This window comes from Mesoplodon bidens, assembly GCF_964165515.1.
Source record: "Mesoplodon bidens genome assembly, chromosome: X".
Classification (NCBI taxonomy): Eukaryota; Metazoa; Chordata; class Mammalia; order Artiodactyla; family Ziphiidae; genus Mesoplodon; species Mesoplodon bidens.
The window spans coordinates 106,815,215-106,835,908 of record NC_138163.1 but is presented as its reverse complement, the minus strand read 5'-3'; the positions used below and the strand labels follow the sequence as shown (position 1 = coordinate 106,835,908).

Sequence of the window (20,694 nt, the reverse complement as noted above, 5' to 3'; positions counted from 1 at the left end):
AGGTCTCTTCATGGTCCTCTCCCTATTGTCCATCGTGTATGGAGCCTTGCGCTGTAACATCCTAGCCATCAAGATCAAATACGATGAATATGATGTCAAAGTGAAGCCCCTGGCCTATGTCTGTATCTTCCTCTGGAGGAGCTTTGAGATTGCCACTCGAGTCATTGTCCTGGTCCTCTTTACCTCTGTCCTGAAGACCTGGGTCGTGATAGACATACTCATCAACTTCCTCAGCTTCCTCTTCTACCCCTGGATCCTCTTCTGGTGCAGTGGCTCCCCCTTCCCTGAGAACATCGAGAAGGCCCTCAGTCGGGTGGGCACCACCATCGTGCTGTGCTTCCTCACCTTACTCTACGCCGGCATCAACATGTTCTGCTGGTCAGCAGTACAGCTGAAAATCAACAACCCCGACCTCATCAGCAAGTCCCAGAACTGGTACCAGCTGCTGGTGTACTACATGTTGAGATTCATCGAGAACGCCTTCCTCCTCCTCATGTGGTATCTTTACAAGACTGACATCTACATGTATGTGTGCGCACCCCTGCTGATCCTACAGTTGCTCATCGGGTACTGCACGGCCGTTCTGTTCATGATCGTGTTCTATCAATTCTTCCACCCTTGCAAAAAGCTCTTTTCCTCTAGTGTTTCTGAAAGCTTTCAGGAGTGGCTAAAGTGTGCTTGCTGTGACTGCAGGCGGCGGAAAGCCTCTGAGTCTGCAGAAAAGACAGATCTAAGGTCACCCGCAGACAGAGAGGAAACCCCTTCTAGCAGTAAAATAAGTTCTATGCCCAGCCAGATCTTGAATGCCGATGAGCTCTTTTCTGCTTAATGGGACCTGAGTCTCTTGAGGCACAGATGTATTGTTTGCTGGGTTGATCCCTGTTCTTCATACAAGCGATGGGCCCTGCACAGTTAACAAAGCAGGAAGTTATCTCTCAACTCTTTGTGAGTCTCTCCCCTTTGGAGAGCTCTTGGGCGGGCATGTGGGAACCATGGAGAGAAGCCAGGGAAACCCCTGAGTGTTGCAGGGGCAGCCTAAGGCACCACCATTCACAGTTGACCATGTTCTCCCAGGCGTTACTGGCCTTTTCATTGACAAAGTACCCATGATATCTGAGTTGGGCTGGTTAGATCCATCAGGTAGAATGAGGGCAGGGGCTTACTTGTTTTCTAGTTTTCTGGACTGCTGGTCTAGGTAGCCTAATGTTTCATTATCCTTGAATGTAGTTTTCACCCAAGAGTTATCTGATGACCACAGATGGTTACTGGGGTTTTGCCATCAGCCACAACATTCCTGTCAGAGTTTTCAGAGAGGGCTGTTCAAGTTTGGTATTTGGATAGACAGATGTTCCATTTTCATCTCATTAGGGCTCTTTGTACATAACCAGCTGTAGCAGCCTTGGCCTGCTATCTCTAATTGACTCAAAAGTCTGGATTTGGAGACTTGATTCTCAAGGATCCATGGATGCAAAATTGAATTCTAAATTTGGTTATGGAAGCCCTAGAATTTTAGGAAAGTTGTGTTCCTTCAATATGTTGAAGAAACTCTGGATCAAGAGGGTTGTTAAAATATCAGAGTGATTTAGGCTTTTATAAGCAGAATTCTTACCTTCTTGTGATGGTTTAAGATGAATCTGCTAGAAGGTAGGCTTAACCTCATTGAGGTTCAGTCCTGTCTTACAGTTCTGGGAAATTTCTAGTAGAATTTGCTAGGATTTGCCTTCTTAGGAAAGAAGAAAATAAAACTCATAGCCTTTACTCCACCTCTTCCTTGCCTGTCAGGAAAGTTTTAAACAAGAGTTACCTTGGTTAACCTAAGTTCTTCTAGAAAACTCCACAGAAACTTCTCACCTAGCATATGTATATAGGCCATTTAAATTTTCATTATTTGAAGGAAAAGGGTTCCCCACCTTCAGTTAGATGTTGACTTCAGAAACTTTTAAGTTTTGCAAACAGCTGACATGACCAGAAGGTTTTTATCTTTAACTGAATGCATTTTGATTTGGATTATGAGTTAATTTGAATAAGAACTTCAATTTTATCCTCCTACACTCTCCTATCTTCAGTATAATTTCTCCTTTGATCTGGAACCGTATTTCTTTCATAAAAGGATTTGTAGAATATCCTCAGTTGTCTTGGAAAAATGCCTGGATCTAGTACCATTATTTCTACCATAAAAACCTTGATAATGAAACACCTGGGAGCAGGTGACCTGTCACTGACGAGGCTGGACATTGCAGGTCGATCAGGGTTGACAGCCTTAGGACCCATAATGGCTGAACTTTCTGACCCATCGAGTTTCTAACAGCTAGTTTGTCAGGGGACAGGTTAAAATGGTGAGTTTGAGTAAGAGTTGTGGTCAGATTTAGCCAGGGATGGAGAGACTGGTACTTCCCCAGCCTTGGTTTGGAAGCCTGTCTCAAGAACCACTACAAAATCTGGGCCTTCAAATACATTTAAAATCATTTTAAGGTAGAATATAAGTAAGCATATTGAGTGACCCCAAACCAAACTGACAGTGATGGTCTGTCACACTCCTAAAGCCCAATTATAAGCCACATTTAAAAGGCTAAAGAGGTTTGGTAACTACATTGGACATTTTGTCATCTTTAACTCTTGATATGCAGATACCCCTGCTTTGGGGCCATATATGTCTAGTCACTTTGGGGAAGAGAAACCACTGCTTTTTTCCTTCATGGCCACAATTTAAGTCATAGTAAACTGAGAAATCTTGTTTTTAAATTATTTGTATTATACCTCTGAAATGGCAAAATTATAGCTCAGACTGCAGAACTAGGTTGCCCTAAAGACAAACAGATCAGCAAATTTCCTCCTATCTTGAGAGTTAAAATGTCTTTTTCAGTAATAATTCCAATTTTTAAAACTCTCCGTGCTTTGTCTAATTAATTACATGCCATAACTTGTCACAACAGATATTCCAACTGATTCATTATCATTTGGCTGGATGGAGGTGAAGTATTTCCTCGAAATATATTGAAATAAGATCATCAAACATGTTTAGAGTTTCTTCATTACTGGAGACAGTGCAGTGTAGAGGTTGGCATCTCCCTGTCCAACCCTGCAAGTTAGTTAATTGTTCTATGCCTCAGTTTCCTCACCCACAAAATTTGCATGATATACTTGCCCGGGCTACCTCACAAGGTTGTCAGAAGAACAAATTAAATAATAGGTGTGAAAATGCTTTGAAAATATTTTTGAAGTGCCATGCATGTTTAAAGGAGTTGTTTTTATAGTTATTCAAATCCATAACAGGTTATTGTTGTTGTTGTTTTTTACCGTTAGAGAAGAAACAAGTAGCGTCATTCACATGAGTGTCTTAAGTTAAGTGAATATGTTGGCCTTTGGCCTTACGGAAGGGCAAGTGTAAATGGCCTTTACTCTTGGAGAGAACTCAACAGTTGCCCTTTCTCTTACCATCAGTTGCTTATAAAAATTAGCACCCAAACATATGGTACTTGGAGGAAAAAGACCCACTGAAATCTGAGAAATTGCTTTTGATAACAAATGAGCTTATCATTTTTGTATGTCATCTTTCATAAAGGATGTAGCAGCCTCTTTTGTTAATTTTGCTTTACAATTGGAATGCCTGATCCCGCTAGACTTTAATTGAATGTGGGTATGATTTTTTCAGCCTTGTAAATGGGAAAAATAAACTTTAAAATTGATTGTCAAATACAGCATTTTCTTGGAAACCTCCTTAGAACATTAGTGCTATGGTTATGACTGTATGTGTCAGTACTCCTCAGCCAGTACATTGTGGATGTGAGCTTTTGCAGGCTGCTTCTCTGCAGCCATTCACTCTAATAAATATTGTTTATGTTTCTTCATATAATAAATTAATTTTTCAATTTCTCCTTACTTTTCATTCCTTATACAGTCCTTTCATGGCTTTTTGACTTCAGGGGCTATTTTAGAAACAAATTTGAAAATAGTTTTGTTGTGATTAATTATGATTTTGTAACCTCACCTGGAAATTTTGTTTTATAAGCATTTACTCCATTTGTTAAAGCTGCACTGCTGAATACTAAAATTCTGCTCAAACATAAGTGGTATGCTGATCCAGAAATATAAAATATCAAATGAGCAACTTGATATTAACAAACGAATAGTCAAATTGTAAATGGCGATCTGTGGTTGGAAAACATATCAGGTTTTTTCTGCGTGTCCAAAGACCTTATTTTTTCTATTGAGGTATAATTGACATATAACATTATATTAGTTTCAGATGTACAACATAATGATTCAATATTTGTATACACTGCAAAATGATAACTGCAATAATTCTATTTACCATTCCTTCACCATGCTGTTTATTACATCCTGTGACTTATTTATTTTATAACTGGAAGTTTGTGCCTCTTGATCCCCTCCACCAATTTCGCCCACCCCCCTAACTCCCCTCCCGTCTGGCAACCGCCAATCTGTTCTCTGTATCTATGAGGGGTTTTTTTGTTTAAGAAAGACAAATACCATATTATTTCACTTATATGTGGAATCTAAAAAACAATCAGTTATTTAAGGGGTCATTTCGGAGCATGAGATAGACAAGGATTGTTGCAATAATTTCCTTTCCTCTGAAGGTGACCTTGCAATTTGGAAAGACTTGGCTATAGGATAAATGTTTTGAAAGAGATCTCTCGGTGTTAAATCAACCCCTTGAGAAAACTGAAGGTCAACAAGTGTAGTGTTTAAGTAGGTCAGTGTAAAATTGCTTCATTTGGTGTTTGTAAATGTTTTATTTTGAAATTTCAAGCTAATAGAAGAGCCTTAGGAATAGTGCAAAGAATTCGTTTATCCTTCAGTCAGTTTCTCCTATTAATATTTTGTCACGTTTGCTTTATAATTCTTACTTTCCCTCTTTTGACCCTTTATTCCTAAATACTTCAGTGTGTATTCTCTTATGCTCTGAACAAAGGCATTCTCTTACATAGCCACAGAATGATGATCTAATTCTGGAAATTCAACATGGATACAGTACTAGTATCTAATCTAGAGTTCATATTCCATTTAACAATTGTACCAATTACTTCATTTGTTTTCACAAAGCTTCCCTAACAATGTGAATCTATTCAGCCCTCTTTTATGGGTTCTCTTTATTTAAAGTTATTAGTAAATTTTAACTTCCCTATGAATGCTCTGAAAACTATAGCAGACTTTGAAAATCTATCTGGAGAAAACATGCATGTTATCAGTACTAATAGCTTAAAAGCATAAATTTGGGATGTTTACTGGCAAACTGGGGGTAATTCTTTTTCATGAATCTCCATTTTAACCATCAAGTGTTGACTGCTTAATATATGGACCTGTAGCTCACACCCTGCCCCTGCCCCACTGTGATAGTTCATTTCACAGTGTTCAGGCCCAAGTTTGTAAAGATTTGGAAGGGGGTCAGGGAAGTACAGTCTATATTATTCCTCCATGACCATATTTCTCCGGGTGCCCCCTTCCAGGAGACTGTATTCTCTATGAATATCTTTCCAGCTGGGAAAGAGCTCAGAAATACCAACTCGACACTACATGAGTGATGTTTTGAGCCTCTTCTCTTTTTCAAAAAAGGCACTTCATATCAGCAGAGATTTCTACAGAGCTGAGAATTCAGAAACATCCCTGGTAAGAAGGTGTGTTGCTGCAGAAGCCTGCCCGAGGGGATGCCTCACGCCTCCCTGTCACCCTTTCTGTGTGGTTGTTTCTCTGGAAATTATCAGGCCAAGGACGTATAAAACAGTGCAGGTTTAAGCAGGGTTTGGTACCCAGAGCATCTTTGAGGAGTATACAGCAGGACGCAGCAGCAGCATCTCTTGGCAGCGGGTTATCAGAAAACTCACCCAGGCTCCCCTGTGTGAGGTTTCAGCATTTGCCTCCTGCCAAGGAGAGATTCATCCAGAGAGATTTTGAGATTCTGCCTGTGCTCCTGCTCCCTCCCTGCCTCCCATCCTGAATTAATTCTCTCTCTCCGAATGATGAGTTCCTGATTGAAGCCTGATTAGCCTGTTTCCTAGAGCCCTGGGAATATCATCCTCCGTAGACATCTGCATTATGCATACTGGTTTAATTTCTTATCAGTCGGCTTCCTATTTTAATTACCTACATTCGACAGTTAATGAGTCAGGTTCTCAGGAGCGATAGCACTCAAGAAACAAAACAGGATTTAGAAATTCTCCTTTGGAGTGGTGCTTCAGGATCATCCCCCCCACCACCCCAGTGCAGAGGAGACTGCTTCCCTGGTGTCGCCTTCTCCTGACAAGGTGACCTTCTTGAGTGGAGTGGCAGAATTTTTTAGAACAACGATGCCCAGCTGTAGAGCTGCAGACCTCCAAGAACTGCAGAGGCATTGTTCTTCTCTGCACCAACTAGGGGTGTTTGACGCTATCCAGAGATGTCTGGCACACATTTGTACAATTGTCTTTCACACCCATGGGTATGCTGTTGTGGGTGATAGAACAGGACTGATTAAAAGTGTCACTGTATTTAAAGTAACTTCGTCATCACCCCTCCAGTCCCTACCATGAACAGGTGTTAAAAATTCAACCACCATCATGTGGGAAGTCACCTTAAAAGACGTCCTTTGCAACTGAAAATGTTGGGAATTATTTTCTTTTAATTTTTATTGGCGTATAGTTGATTTATAATGCTCTGTTAGTTTCAGGTGTACAGCAAAGTGAATCTCTTATACATATGCACATATCCACTCTTTTTGAGATTCCTTTCCCATATAGGCCATTACAGAGTATTGACTAGAGTTCCCTGTGCTATACAGTAGGTCCTTGTTAGTTATCTATTTTATATATAGTAGTGTGTATGTGTCAATCTAAATCTCCAAATTTATCCCTCCCTGTTCAGGATTATTACCCTAGAAAGTTTTTTCAATGACAGAATATTTTCTCGGGTGTACTTACAGTCTACTCTTTTCCTTTTATTTTTAAATGTATTTTTTTTAATTTTATTTTTATACAGCAGATTTTTTTAACATCTTTATTGGAGTATAATTGCTTTACAATGGTGTGTTAGTTTCTGCTTTATAACAAAGTGAATCAGCTGTACATATACATATATCCCCGTATCCCCTCCCTCTTGCGTCTCCCTCCCACCCTCCCTGTCCCAGCCCTCTAGGTGGTCACAAAGAACCGAACTGATCTCTCTGTGCTATGTGGCTGCTTCCCACTAGCTATCTATTTTACATTTGGTAATGGATATATGTCCATGCCACTCTCTCACTTCGTCCCAGCTTACCCTTCCCCCTCCCCTGTCCTCAAGTCCATTCTCTAGTAGGTCTGTGTCTTTATCCCCATATTGTCCCTAGGTTCTCCATGACTTTTTTTTTTAATTCCATATATAAGTGTTAGCATACGGTATTTGTTTTGCTCTTTCTCATTTACTTCACTCTGTATGACAGACTCTAGGTCCATCCACCTCACTACAAATAACTCAATTTCGTTCCTTTTTATGGCTGAGTAATATTCCATTGTATATATGTGCCATATTTTCTTTATCCATTCATCCGATGATGGACAGTTAGGTTGTTTCCATCTCCGGGCTATTGTAAATAGAGCTGCAATGAACATTTTGGTACATGACCCTTTTTGAATTATGGTTTTCTCAGGGTATATGCCCAGTAGTGGGATTGCTGGGTCGTATGGTAGTTCTATTCGTAGTTTTTTAAGGAACGTCCATACTGTTCTCCATAGTGGCTATATCAATTTACATTCCCACCAACAGTGCAAAAGGGTTCCCCTTTCTCCACACCCTCTCCAGTATTTATTGTTTGTAGACTTTTTGATGATGGCCTTCAGACTGGTGTGAGATGATATATCATTGTAGTTTGGATTTGCATTTCTCTAATGATTAATGATGTTGAGCATTCTTTCACGTGTTTGTTGGCAATCTGCATCATATCTTCTTTGGAGAAATGTCTGTTTAGGTCTTCTGCCCATTTTGGGATTGGGTTGTTTGTTTTTTTGATATTGAGCTGCATGAGCTGCTTGTAAATTTTGGAGATTAATCCTTTGTCAGTTGCTTCATTTGCAAATTTTTTCTCCCATTCTGAGGGTTGTCTTTTCGTCTTGTTTATGGTTTCCTTTGCTGTGCAAAAGCTTTTAAGTTTCATTAGGTCCCATTTGTTTATTTTTGTTTTTATTTCCATTCCTCTAGAAGGTGGGTCAAAAAGGATCTTGCTGTGATTTATGTCATAGAGTGTTCTGCCTATGTTTTCCTCTAAGAGTTTGATAGTGTCTGGCCTTACATTTAGGTCTTTAATCCATTTTGAGTTTATTTTTGTGTATGGTGTTAGGGAGTGATCTAATTTCATTCTTTTACATGTAGCTGTCCAGTTTTCCCAGCACCACTTATTGAAGAGGCTGTCTTTTCTCCACTGTATATTCTTGCCTCCTTTATCAAAGATAAGATGACCGTAAGTGCATGGGTTTATCTCTGGGCTTTCTATCCTGTTCCATTGATCTATGTTTCTGTTTTTGTGCTAAATGTATTTTTATATTTTTAAATTATTTATTTATTTATTTATTTATTTATTTTTGGCTTCTCCGTTGTGGTGTGGAGACTTCTCACTGCGGTGGCTTCTCTTGTTGTGGAGCATGGGCTCTAGGCATGTGGGCTTCAGTAGTTGTGGCTCGTGGGCTCAGTAGTTGTGGCTCACGGGCTCTAGAGCACAGGCTCATTAGTTGTGGCGCATGGGCTTAGTCGCTCCACGGCATGTGGGATCTTCCTGGGCCAGGGTTGGAACCTGTGTCCCCTGCATTGGCAGGCAGATTCTTAACCACTGCGCCACCAGGAAAGCCCTGTCCTTTTCCTTTTGAAATGAGGTTTGTTCACACACAAATCATTTGGCTCCTCTCAATTCCAGCTTGAGTCAAGAGATGAGAAAATCTTTTTATTTTAAAAATGTAATGTGAATTGGTGAGTATTCTACCTTCAGAAAGTCAATTATATCATTAAGATGAAATGCTTTTACAATTTCCAAGCACTAAAAAATGTATATTAATATCATGATAACCATCAAAATAATGAAATTATTTCTAGACATTCTTCAGTTCACCTCCCAATTCACCTCCTTGGCCTTATCAGAAATTCTATCAAGGTGCTTTCAGCTACAATTTGTAGAACACCTGATTAGAAGTGGCTTAAACAATAGGATTTTGTTATCTGACCTAGCAAGTTTTGTTGCTTCATCTTCGCATTTGTCTCTTTATGATTGCAAGATGACAGTCTGGCCTCCAGGCATCACATTTACACAACTGAATCCAAAATAAGAAAAAAGGATTTCCCTTTGGGTATCTCTATTCTTTCAGGAGGAGTTGCCACATCCTTACCTCTAAAGCTGTCTCTGGCAAGGAGAATGACATTGTCATGGTTTCCTTGGGGCTGGCAAAGGGGCCACCATCCTTTAGATTATGGGAGGAGGAACACCCACAAAAATAGGGTTCTGCAGACAAAAATGAGTGGGGAAACAGCCATTTGCTGGGCAACCTGACATTTCACTGTCATTTTTAAAAAATAAAGGTTCAGTTAAGATGATGATTTGGGGAAGAATATGAAAGCTCCCTAACCCTCTTTCCAAAAAAAAAATCCTGTTCTTACCTCCTTTTGCATTATATGTCCCTGGTTAAGAAACTCTCAGCTATTTACAGTAGCCAGGACATGGAAGCAACCTAAGTGTCCATTGACAGATGAATGGATAAAGAAGATGTGGCACATATATGCAATGGAATATTACTCAGCCATAAAAAGGAACGAAATTGAGTTATTTGTAGTGAGGTGGATGGACCTAGAGTCTGTCATACAGAATGAAGTAAGTCAGAAAGAAAAATACCGTATGCTAACACATATATATGGAATCTTAAAAAAAAATAGTTCTGAAGAGCCTAGGGGCAGGACAGGAATAAAGACACAGACACAGAGAACAGACTTGAGGACACGGGGAGGGGGAAGGGTAAGCTGGGACGAAATGAGAGTGGCATGGACTTATATATACTACCAAATGTAAAATAGATAGCTAGTGGGAAGCAGATGCATTGTACAGGGAGATCAGCTCCGTGCTTTGTGACCATGTAGAGTGTGGGAGGGAGACACAAGAGGGAGGGGATATGGGGATATATGTATACGTGTAGCCGATTCACTTTGTTATACAGCAGAAACTAACACAACATTGTAAAGCAATTATGCTCCAATAAAGATGTTTTAAAAAAATTTAAAAAATAATTTAAAAAAAGAAACTCTCAGGAAGAAGTCATGTATTGAATAAATAGGGGCAGTTACATCCAATTATCTTGTGAGAAAGCCCACTAGTTGGATTGTCTTTGTGTCACCGGAGTGAAATTGTGGGTCTGTGGGCATCTAAGAGAAGCAGGGAAGAGAATTCTTAGCTCTGGAGAATCAGGAGTCCTAGAGGTTAGAGGGGCAACCAGATATTCATTCATTAGTTCAACAGATATTTGAAGAGCACCCCTGTGTGCCAGGTGCTGGACTAGGCACTGAGAGTAGACTGGCGAGTAAGATACTAGCCCTCGTTTCCAGAACTCACAGTCTCTGAAGAATCAGACACCCAACCTGGTGATCTCAATGCACTGAGATAAGAGCTATGATGGGACTATAACCGAGGAGGTCCGAGGGACAGAGATAAGGAGCCCAGATCTGGTCTTGGAGGTCCAGAGAAATTCACAGAGAAAGTGACATAAAATCTCAGACCAGAGATGAATTTACCCTGAAGTTTATAAAGCTTAAGCCTCAGGCCCGCAGTGAATGCTGGAAGTTGTAGCACTTTCTAGGTAGCAAGGAGAAATCAGGATGCAATTAGAAAGCACATTTACTAAGCATTTCTGCCACATTGTCCAAAGAGATCACAGACGGAAGGGATTGGAATCTCTAAGTCGCCAGTAATTTGTTGTGATTTTCATTCTGAATATTCTTTCATTTTGTACCTCATTTTGAATTCATGTTCTTTAATCTTTTTTTTCAAAGCCTCTTCCCAGACCAAACTAAGTCTAAGGCCCCATAAAACTTTGATCTGCCTCTGCTTGAGATCTGAAACATGAGTAGGTGTTTGCCTGATGAAGGCAGTGAAAAGAATATTCCTGGTAAAGGGAACACCATGTGCAAAAGCCCAGAATTAGTAAAAAGGACATTTATAATCAGGGAACAGCTCGTAGGTCAGTGTTGCTGGAACATGGGAGAAAGGTGATGTTGGATCAGGGGCCACATCATGAGAGGGAGAAAAAAATGATAGTGTTGACACGGGCTAGGTACTCTGCTAAGCGTCGTATCCACGTGACCATTTTGATTCCTCTCAACGATCCTATGTGACTGTTACTGCAATTATTTCCGTTTTACAGAAAAGGAAGCTGAGATTAGTGAGATAAAGGAACTTTCCTGTGGTTGCACAGTAAGTAGTATGGTTAGGATTCAAGCTCAACAGTGTCTGGCGCCAGAGCTCAAGCATTTCATCGCTAGGCTCTCCTGACTCCTAAACTTGACCCAAACTGCAGTTGTGGTTAAGTCTGGCAGATGCTGGAGACCGAGGGAAGAAGCAAGCCTGGTGGCATTTCCCGGGGTAGCCTGGAGTGACGGGGCAGAGTACATATAAGGCAGCCCTTACTCAGTAGGGAGGAGTTGTTTCTGCTGGGGCCTCAGCAGGGGGGCTGAGGCAGGCTACCCCCCATAGCTCCCAGCACTGGAGCCCTGCTCCAAAGAGTGATAACGGGGCCACTGAGCTGAAACCATGAGGGTCCCAGAGGAAAGAACTCTGGGTTGAAGTCCTGTTCTTCTACTACAACATTTCTGCTCAGGGCCACTGTCCTCTTTTCCCAGAAAAACTGATAGGACTTCTCAAGGCCAACTAGTGAGGCACAGCACAGGTGAGCCTAAAACCTGGTTTATCAAGTCATTTTTTTGTTCTTTGGAACCAAAGAAGTTAACACTGCTTAAGTAGATAAATGAGAAAAAAGTATTTTTTTCAAACTGATGTTTAGGAGGGAGACTATTAAGTGCTTACATTGTAGAGGAAGAGTTTGGTTAAGGAGTCATAGTGACATTTGATGGTGTCAGGCCAGGGCCCAAGAAAGACTTCAGTCCTGACCCAGACCATTCACCTCTTTCTTCAAAGTCCCCAAGGACAGTGTTTCCTGAGAGAAAGAAGCAAGAGCTTTTATTATCTCCCCCAAGCCTGATGTAGCTGGTCTGACACATCTAGAAGAATCCTTCTCTCCACAGCAGACTGTTAGACCTACCCCATGGATTTTGTGTTACTGCCAATACTCAACTCTTGGAACTACAGGACACATGGGAGGGAAATCACCACCTGTGCCAGAGGGTACATCTTTCACCTGTAAAGGGCTTAATTAAGTGGATGAATCCTGGCCCTGCAATCTGACCCGTCAGCTCTGGGCATCTTGAAGTAGAGAGAGGGTCCCAAGAGTTGTGAAAGGAGGCAGAGTGGTATTCTTCAGCCACCAGGGTCGTAACCTCTCTCCGAGTACCGTGAGTTACAGGAAAAGAAAAAAGATCCCAATTCCCCTGCCTGAATGTTGACCTCACTTTTTCTGGTCTTAGAACTTCTTGGACTTGCTTTACATTCACCTCCCAGACTGAATTCATTCTCTACCTTCTCTGAAGAGATGATTCTGAAGGAAAGAGATAAGTAAGGTTTCTATTAGGTCCCAAAGAACTACTCAGGTAAGGCAGGACCCTGTAACCTGCCAGGGCTACCTGGGATTACAGGAGGAAACAAGTATTACATTCTCAGGGCCATGATATCATCGAGGTATTTCCAAAGGGAAATAAATTTTATGCTAAAATGTCATCTCCTTGGATAGCATTCTGGTTCAGTATCTAATACTCATGAATGCCACAATTTCTAAACGAGTATGGCAGCCATTACCCACGTGTGATTACTGAGCACGTGAAATGTTCCTAGTCTGAGTTGAAATGTGTTGTAAATGTAAAACACACGTCAATTTCCAAGACTTAGTACCAAAAACATAGGACTTTTTTATTAATAATGTTTATGTTTGACATGTTACAATGATAATATTTTGGATATATTGGGCTAAATAGGGGATTTATTAAAATTAGGTTCACCCCATCTAGTTACTTCTTTCATGTGGCTATTAGGAAATTTAAAATGTCATATGCGGTTGGCATTTGTGGTTTGTGTCCTGTTGGACAGTGCTGCTCTAGACGTTTGGAAAGCTGGATGCCTTGAAGACCTGCTTTTCTGTGAAGAATGCTAAGTGCATCACAAAAATGTCAGGTCAGCCAGGTCTCATTCTTGGATATCATTTTCCTCCCCTCGTGCCAGGAGAATTGTATTTGCAGTAAGAACAGGTAGTCCTCACTCTATTATTTCTGTGTTCAAACAGAGCGTCCTGAACAATGGGGCACATGTTTTCCTGTATAGTGGTTCTCAGCCTAGGCTGCCCATTAGAATCACCTGGGGGCTTTACAAAATTCTGAAGTCAGGCTACACCCCAGACTACTTAAGAGGTAAAGTGTGGGAGTGTGACCCGGGCATCAGGGTTTTTCTAAAGTTCCCCCAGATGATTACACTGCAGCTGGGATCTCTAGCATTCCAGAAATCTTGCTGTATAAGAAAAGCAGGTGTCTGGGGCTTAACAGCATGTGAATATTTCATCAGATATATGTGTCGAAAGGTAAGAGAATCACTGATTTCCTCACATTTAGCCAAGTAAAATGGAGCTTCTTTATATTCTAGAATGGACTCTGCATCCCCATTTGGTGCACACACACCAAAAAACCCCAAACAAAACAAAATTTTGCTAAGCCGGTTGTCTCCATCTGGGCTAAATTGAATAGTCTCTTTGGAATAACTGGACATCTTAGACTTAAAATGCTCTGTCTTTCATTTTTTAAATTTTTTTAAACTTTATTGAAGTATAGTTGTTTTACAATGTTGTGTTCATTTCTGCTGTACAGCAAAGTGATTCAGTTATACATATACATATATACTCTTTTTCATATTCTTCTCCATTATGGTTTCTTACAGGATATTGAACACAGTTCCCTGTGCTATACAGTGGGACCTTGTTGTTTATTTTATATATAGTGGTTTGTATCTGCTAATCCCAAACTCCTAAATTATCCCTCCTCCACCCTCCTTCCACCTTGGGAGCCACAAGTCTGTTCTCTATGTCTGTGAGTCTGTTTCTGTTTCGTAGATAAGTTCATTTGTGTCACATTTTAGATTCCACATATAAGTGATATCCTGTGATATTTGTCTTTCTCTTGTCTGACTTACTTCACCTAGTATGATAATGTCTAGGTCCGTCCATGTTGCTGCAAATGGCATTATTTCCTTCTTTTTTATGGCTGAGTAGTATTCCATTGTATATATGTACCACATCTTTTTTTTAATTTTTATTTTATTTTTTTATACAGCAGGTTCTTATTAGTTATCTATTTTATACAATTAGTGTATATATGTCAATCCCAATCTCCCAATTCATCCCACAACCACCCCTCCCCGCCACTTTTCCCCCTTGGTGTCTGTACGTTTGCTCTCTACATCTGTGTCTCTATTTCTGCCTTGCAAACTGGTTCATCTGTACCATTTTTCTAGATTCCACATATATTAGTTAACATATAAAATTTGTTTTTCTCTTTCTGACTTACTTCACTCTGTATGACAGTCTCTAGGTCCATCCATGTCTCTACCAATGACCCAATTTTGTTCCTTTTTATGGCTGAGTAATAGTCCATTGTATATATGTACCACATCTTCTTTATCCATTCCTCTGTCAATGGACATTTAGGATGCTTCCATGTCTTGACTATTGTAGACAATGCTGGTATGAACATTGGAGTGCGTGTATCTTTTCAAATTAGAGTTTTCTCCAGATGTATGCCCAGAAGTAGGATTGCAGGATCATATATGGTGGTTCTATTTTTAGGTTTTAAAGGAACCTCCATACTGTTCTCCATAGTGGTTGTATCAATTTACATTCCCACCAACAGTGTAGAAGGGTTCCTTTTCTCCACACCCTCTCCAGCATTTGTTATTTGTAGATTTTTTTTTAACGATGGCCATTCTGATTGGTGCGAGGTGCTACCTCATTGTGGTTTTGATTTGCATTTCTCTAATAATTAGCGATGTTGAGCATCTTTTCTTGTGCCTGTTGGCCATCTGTATGTCTTCTTTGGAGAAATGTCTATTTAGGTCTTCTGCCCATACATAAAACGCTCTTTCAGGATGCCCTCCCTGCCCTCCTGCTTTACTAAGATGGCGGTACTCCTGTGTGTGGGAGAGACACTGTGTGCAACCGACCTCATGGCAGAGGGGCACCTGAACCTTCTGGCCTGAGGCTGGTCCTGGGGCCAGGTCAGGCTAGTGTTAGCTCACATCTGGGCCCTACACTTTCTGCTGGGGTCTGCTGCCCACGTGTGAAGCTGGTGAGACCCATCCTCTGCTGCCTTCCTTGGCCTTCCTCTGCTCACTGTGAGCTACAGACCCCGGAGCCAGCACCAATCCCTCCTCCAGGGCCTGCGACTTGGCTGCTCCACAGGGGGTACATTGAAGGCTTTCGGCCTCAGCCTCACATCCCACCTCCCCGGCAAGGCAGGGCTTCTGGATCCCCAAGGCCACACCAGAGGGCAAGTCCCTGCCCTCTCTCTGTCTGACCTGGCTTCCTCCTTGGTAACTCGTGATTAGGTTGGGCCTTGGACAAGTATCCCTCAGTCACCAATGCGAAGAGGAGCACAAGCAAGCCCCTAATCTCTCGACTGATTCCATATGTCCCTTCGCAGGCTGAGGATGAGGGGTATTCCCTCTTCCCACAGTTCCCCCTGCGGGCCCGCCACCCACTTCCTCTCCCTCACGGCCCACTTTTCTCCGGGACAGCAAGTCTGTTCTAGGTGACCCAGGCTGAAATAGTGTCCTTTCTGCTCTGCCAGAGGCTTCAGCCCTCTAGGATTTGCTTTTGGTGTGCTCAGTGAGAACCAAAGGACTTGGAGAATGGTTCTCACAATGAAGCCTGGCTTTCAAGATCATGGCTACAACTCAAAAAACTCTTCTTTTTGCCAACCTCCAGTGGCAACACTACCTTCCTCTCTTAGGTGCTAGCCTCAGTCACACCCCTCCATTCCCCCGTTGCAGGCCAACGCTGCCTCAGTGTGACTAGGGACAGGGTCAGCCACATGGAAGTGCAAAAAAGCCCACTAATGTGCATTTTAAGGTATGGTTATTACTCTTACTATAATTATATAGGAGCAGTTTATTGAGGACCAGGTCCTGTTCTGTGTGCTTTACATGAATTAAGTCATCTTAATCCTGATCACCACCTGATAAGCAAACAGGCTCAGAGAGGTTAAGTAACTTGCCCAAAGTCACACAGCTGTCAAGATCAACTAGGGATTTGAATGTAGACCGGCTCCAGAGTCTATGTCCTTAGCCTGTTCTCTCCTTTCATGAGGCCCCTTACCCTCTGCACGCTCCCCACTTCTCTTCTTGAGAGACACAAAGATGAAGAGCTCCCAGAAAACATGCATTGGACATGAGAGGCCCAGGATATCTCATTACCAAAATGCTTTTTGGAAGGAGCTGGAATACAATATTTAAAAAGTAAATATATGTGCAGGAAGACGATTCAGTTGGGTTTATTATCCATCATTAAAACTCTCCCTCCCAACAGTATTTAATCTGTCTCTGTGGAGTCCAAGTCCTTGCTTCAGGCGCTGTTGAATTCCAGACACCTCCATTAACCTAGTTTCGCTTATTATAAAATGTTTCCACCCTCACTGCTTAGCCTCGCTTATGACTGCCTCCTAATTCCTTCTGTTCATCAACTATACTAGGCCCTGCACAATTGGCAACATGTTCTGATGAGATTATATATTGTTTTCTGATTGTGTCCTACATGTGTATTTTATTTCCCCAAATTGGGGGCACAGTAGGGAGCACAGAGAAGGGGCCCAGTACATATTTGTATGTTGATTCACTTAGGAAAAAATAAATTATCTCTACTTGCTTACCCTTCAAATCTTTGAAACTTAAATTCAATCTCTGGCTTCCTTTGTATTTCAAATATATGCACTGCGCTCTGTGCTAAACTGCCTGGGTTGAGATTTTAGTACTTCCAGTTCCTTGCTGAGTGGCTTTGGGCTAGATGCATTCACCCTCCATGCCTCATTTTCCACAAATGGAAAATGCGCATATAACTGCACTATCTCATAAGGTTGGCATGAGGAGTAAATGAGGTAATACGCATTGAACAATTAGACTAGCTCCTGGCACGTCGTAAACGTTCAATAAATGTCAGCTATAAAAAAATGGATGCATGTTCCTCATTTACCTTACAGTCTCACTTCTGCTACTCTCTAGTTGTAGCACACATTTACATGCAAGTGACAAAACACAATATTTTAAAGATTTTAAATTTTCTATCCATTCACCCATTTCCTCACATTTTTCAAATACTGTTTGTGATTTTCAAAGGAACCCTTCGACGGTCACATTGTCCTGGCCACCAGGTGGCAGTGTTGTTCAGTCAGGTACAGATTATTGGCAGTTGCCTTACGCTGGGACCTGGCATGAGCTTAGGACACTGTTTCAGAAGTTACACATGTTCTAATTTCCTCCCTCCTGTTTACTTTCCTTGTCCTGTGGCTGGCTGTTTCTTTCCTCCTTCTTTTCCTCTCTACTGTTTGACCCACCTCCATTATACATCTGACGGCCTCCTCAAATATGCACCTTGCACACTGGGGCCTGGCAGAAATATAGTTGAGGCTTCCATACCACCCAACAAGGTTTTGACCAGAAATAATGTTTTTAAAGAGCCACCTTAAACATCCTGGAAGATTAAAAGTTTAATCACTAAGTAGTAAATCACTAAAGGGGCAAGAAAGGCAAGTGCCCACCTGGTCTCCCCACTCCAGTCTCTCCCTTCCTCTGCACTCCAAGCCCACGTCTGGGCCACGGTGACCAATCCTGACGTTCAGTGGCCACCCTGACACTCTCCATGGCTTCAGAGTCCTTCCCAGCACCGCAAGCCAAACCCATGTTTGCCGTCTCAGGTAGAGCAAGCTTCTGGGTTCGAGTGTAGTGTGTGTGCAGTTCCCAGGCCCTACACCGGCATTTAGCTGCTTCCCAGAGCCACTGCCTAGGCCTCTGCACCATTTCCCCCACCCCATATGACGACAACAGCAAGGTGTTAATAACATGGGCCTACCATGTTCAAAGCATGTTTTCTGGGAGCTCTTCACCTCTGTGTCTCAAGAAGAGAAGTGGGGAGCGTGCAGAGGGTAAGGGGCCTCATGAAGGGAGAGAAGAGGTTAAGGACATAGACTCTGGAGCCGGTCTACATTCAAATCCCTAGTTGATCTTGACAGCTGTGTGACTTTGGGCAAGTTACTTAACCTCTCTGTGCCTGTTTGCTTATCAGGTGGTGATCAGGATTAAGATGACTTAATTCATGTAAAGCACACAGAACAGGACCTGGTCCTCAATAAACTGCTCCTATATAATTATAGTAAGAGTAATAACCATACCTTAAAATGCACATTAGTGGGCTTTTTTGCACTTCCATGTGGCTGACCCTGTCCCTAGTCACGCTGAGGCAGCGTTGGCCTGCGACGGGGGAATGGAGGGGTGTGTTAATAACAGCAGCCACCTCCAGTGAGCCCGTTCCATGTGCTCAGTGGTTCACAGGCATCATCGCATTTCATCTTCAGAACAGGGCTGAGCTGTAGCGGTTACACTGGTGGATGCCATGGCTGAGGTTAAACAATCGGTCAAAGTCACGTGGCCCCAGAGTGGAAGAGCTGGGGTTGAGTCCAGGACACTGACTTGAAAACCCTTGCTCTTACCCCCCACTCGCTGGAGGTCCCCCAGGACATCACATGTTCTTGCTTCGGCAGCTAAAAGTGGAACAAGGCCACCACCCTCAAGCCTACCCCACACCCACAATTCCCAGATTGCTTTCCCCTCATCACCCACAGCTCATGACTCTGCAGAAAAATCAGCCCTGGCAACTTGACCTGCCCTCTGGAAAGGCTGTGGTCCTTCACTCAGGGGTCCCGGCTCCAGATGTGAGGCCCAGATGGGCAGGGCAGCCCCATGGCAGTGGTCGTTGGCCACATGGTGAGGGAGCTGACTCTCACCATCTGCAGTGCTGAAGGAAGCCCGTGAACTTGGGAAGGAGGGGGACACAAAGGGAGGCCTATGAGGAGGTCTGTCCTCTGATTCAGAGCTAAGGTTTGGCTTCTTGGGGTCACCAGGAATTCCTCCACACCCTACGGGGGGGCCAGCTCCTGAATGGAGGGATTCTCCTCCGACGTAAGGGGAGGGGTCAGCGCCTCCATAGCCTGGGTGGGATGCGTTGACAAACCATTTCTGGGCCATGAGGCTTCCTACAAAGCCAGGCCGAGATTCTTTCTGAGAGCGCTGGTGACAGTCCACATTCCTGCTGCTGTAGTTGGGTGCTGCGTTCCCATCCCCGTGCTGGTGAAGAGAGGAAGGAGCAGGTTGCTGTGCCAGTTTTGGTTCACTGCATGGGTGATTTTGTTGGCCTGAAAAATGGGTAGTCATGGAAACCATGGAAGGCCTGCTCTGGAAGGGCCCTACTAGCCTCGTGTTGCTGTCCGTGTCTTATGTAACGCAGCTTCCAGAATTCTTCCGCCTGTAGGTATAAACCATTAATGCATCCCAAAATCAATTTTGGGTCACAACCAGATTTTTTTAAAAAAAAGAAATAGACTAGAATTGAATACAAGGGAAAATATCAGAGTGCCTTGCCTATGTCAAGTCAGTTATTCTCTGGGGACATTTTTGTTTCAGTTCTATACGTTTATGAGTGTAGTGACTCACCGTATAAAATAGACTCTTGTTGTAGCTGAGGTCTCAAATGCTTGTGAACTGCTGCTAACTTGAGTCTCATCTTGACAGAAGGGAAAAGCTTGCTTCTTTTTTTTCAGAGGAGAAGAACATTTCTGGTAGTCAAAAACTGGACACAACCCAAATGGTCATCAAAGGTAGAAGAGCTAAATAAAGTGTGGCATAATTATGCAATGGGAATATTATGTATACGGGAAAGAAAGTGAATGAACTATAGCTATAAACAATAACATGGATGAAACATATTGACATCATGTTGAACATAAAAAGCAAGATGAGAAAGAGTACATAATTTATGATTCAGCTTATGTAAAATTTTTAAAAGGCAAAACTAAACTCTGTGGTTTACAGGTACATCCATAGGTGGTAAAATTATTAAAAAGTGATCATTACATCACGTCAGGAAAATGGTTACCTCAGAAGCAAAGGGGGTTGACGATGAGCAGGAAGGGACACCAGGTGGGGGAAACCAGAGGACTGACCATGTTGTTTCTTAGCCCTGCTGGTGCTTACATGGGAATGCACTTTAACGTTGTTAGTTAAATTATATGTTTATGTTATATGCATTTCTAGGTATTCATCTTTCATAGTTTAAAAAAGATTATAAAAGTACAGTGATCAAATTTTTACCTTTCAATCTACATTTTTATTAGTTGCTAGTTTTATGACTTGCTGGAAAACATCTTGTCAGTGAAACATTCACAGAAGTCATTATAAATTAAATTATGTCAGAGCCTACTAGTTCTAGACCAGCACTGGACAATAGAAATTTCAGTGATAATGAAAGTGTTGTACATCTGTGCTGTCCAGTACAGAATCTA

At 42.1% G+C, this 20,694-nt stretch overlaps 1 protein-coding gene across 1 annotated transcript in view; it reads left to right on the top strand.

Moving 5' to 3' along the window:
* XK (X-linked Kx blood group antigen, Kell and VPS13A binding protein) overlaps positions 1-829 on the top strand; it is a gene marked incomplete at both ends in the record, with an annotated part of 34,941 nt that extends 34,112 nt beyond the window's left edge. The window contains one exon of the mRNA XM_081222101.1: positions 3-829. Within this exon, the coding sequence (XP_081078227.1) occupies positions 3-829 (827 nt within the window). The remainder of the gene's footprint in view (positions 1-2) is intronic.
* Between the last annotated feature and the right edge of the window lie 19,865 nt (positions 830-20,694).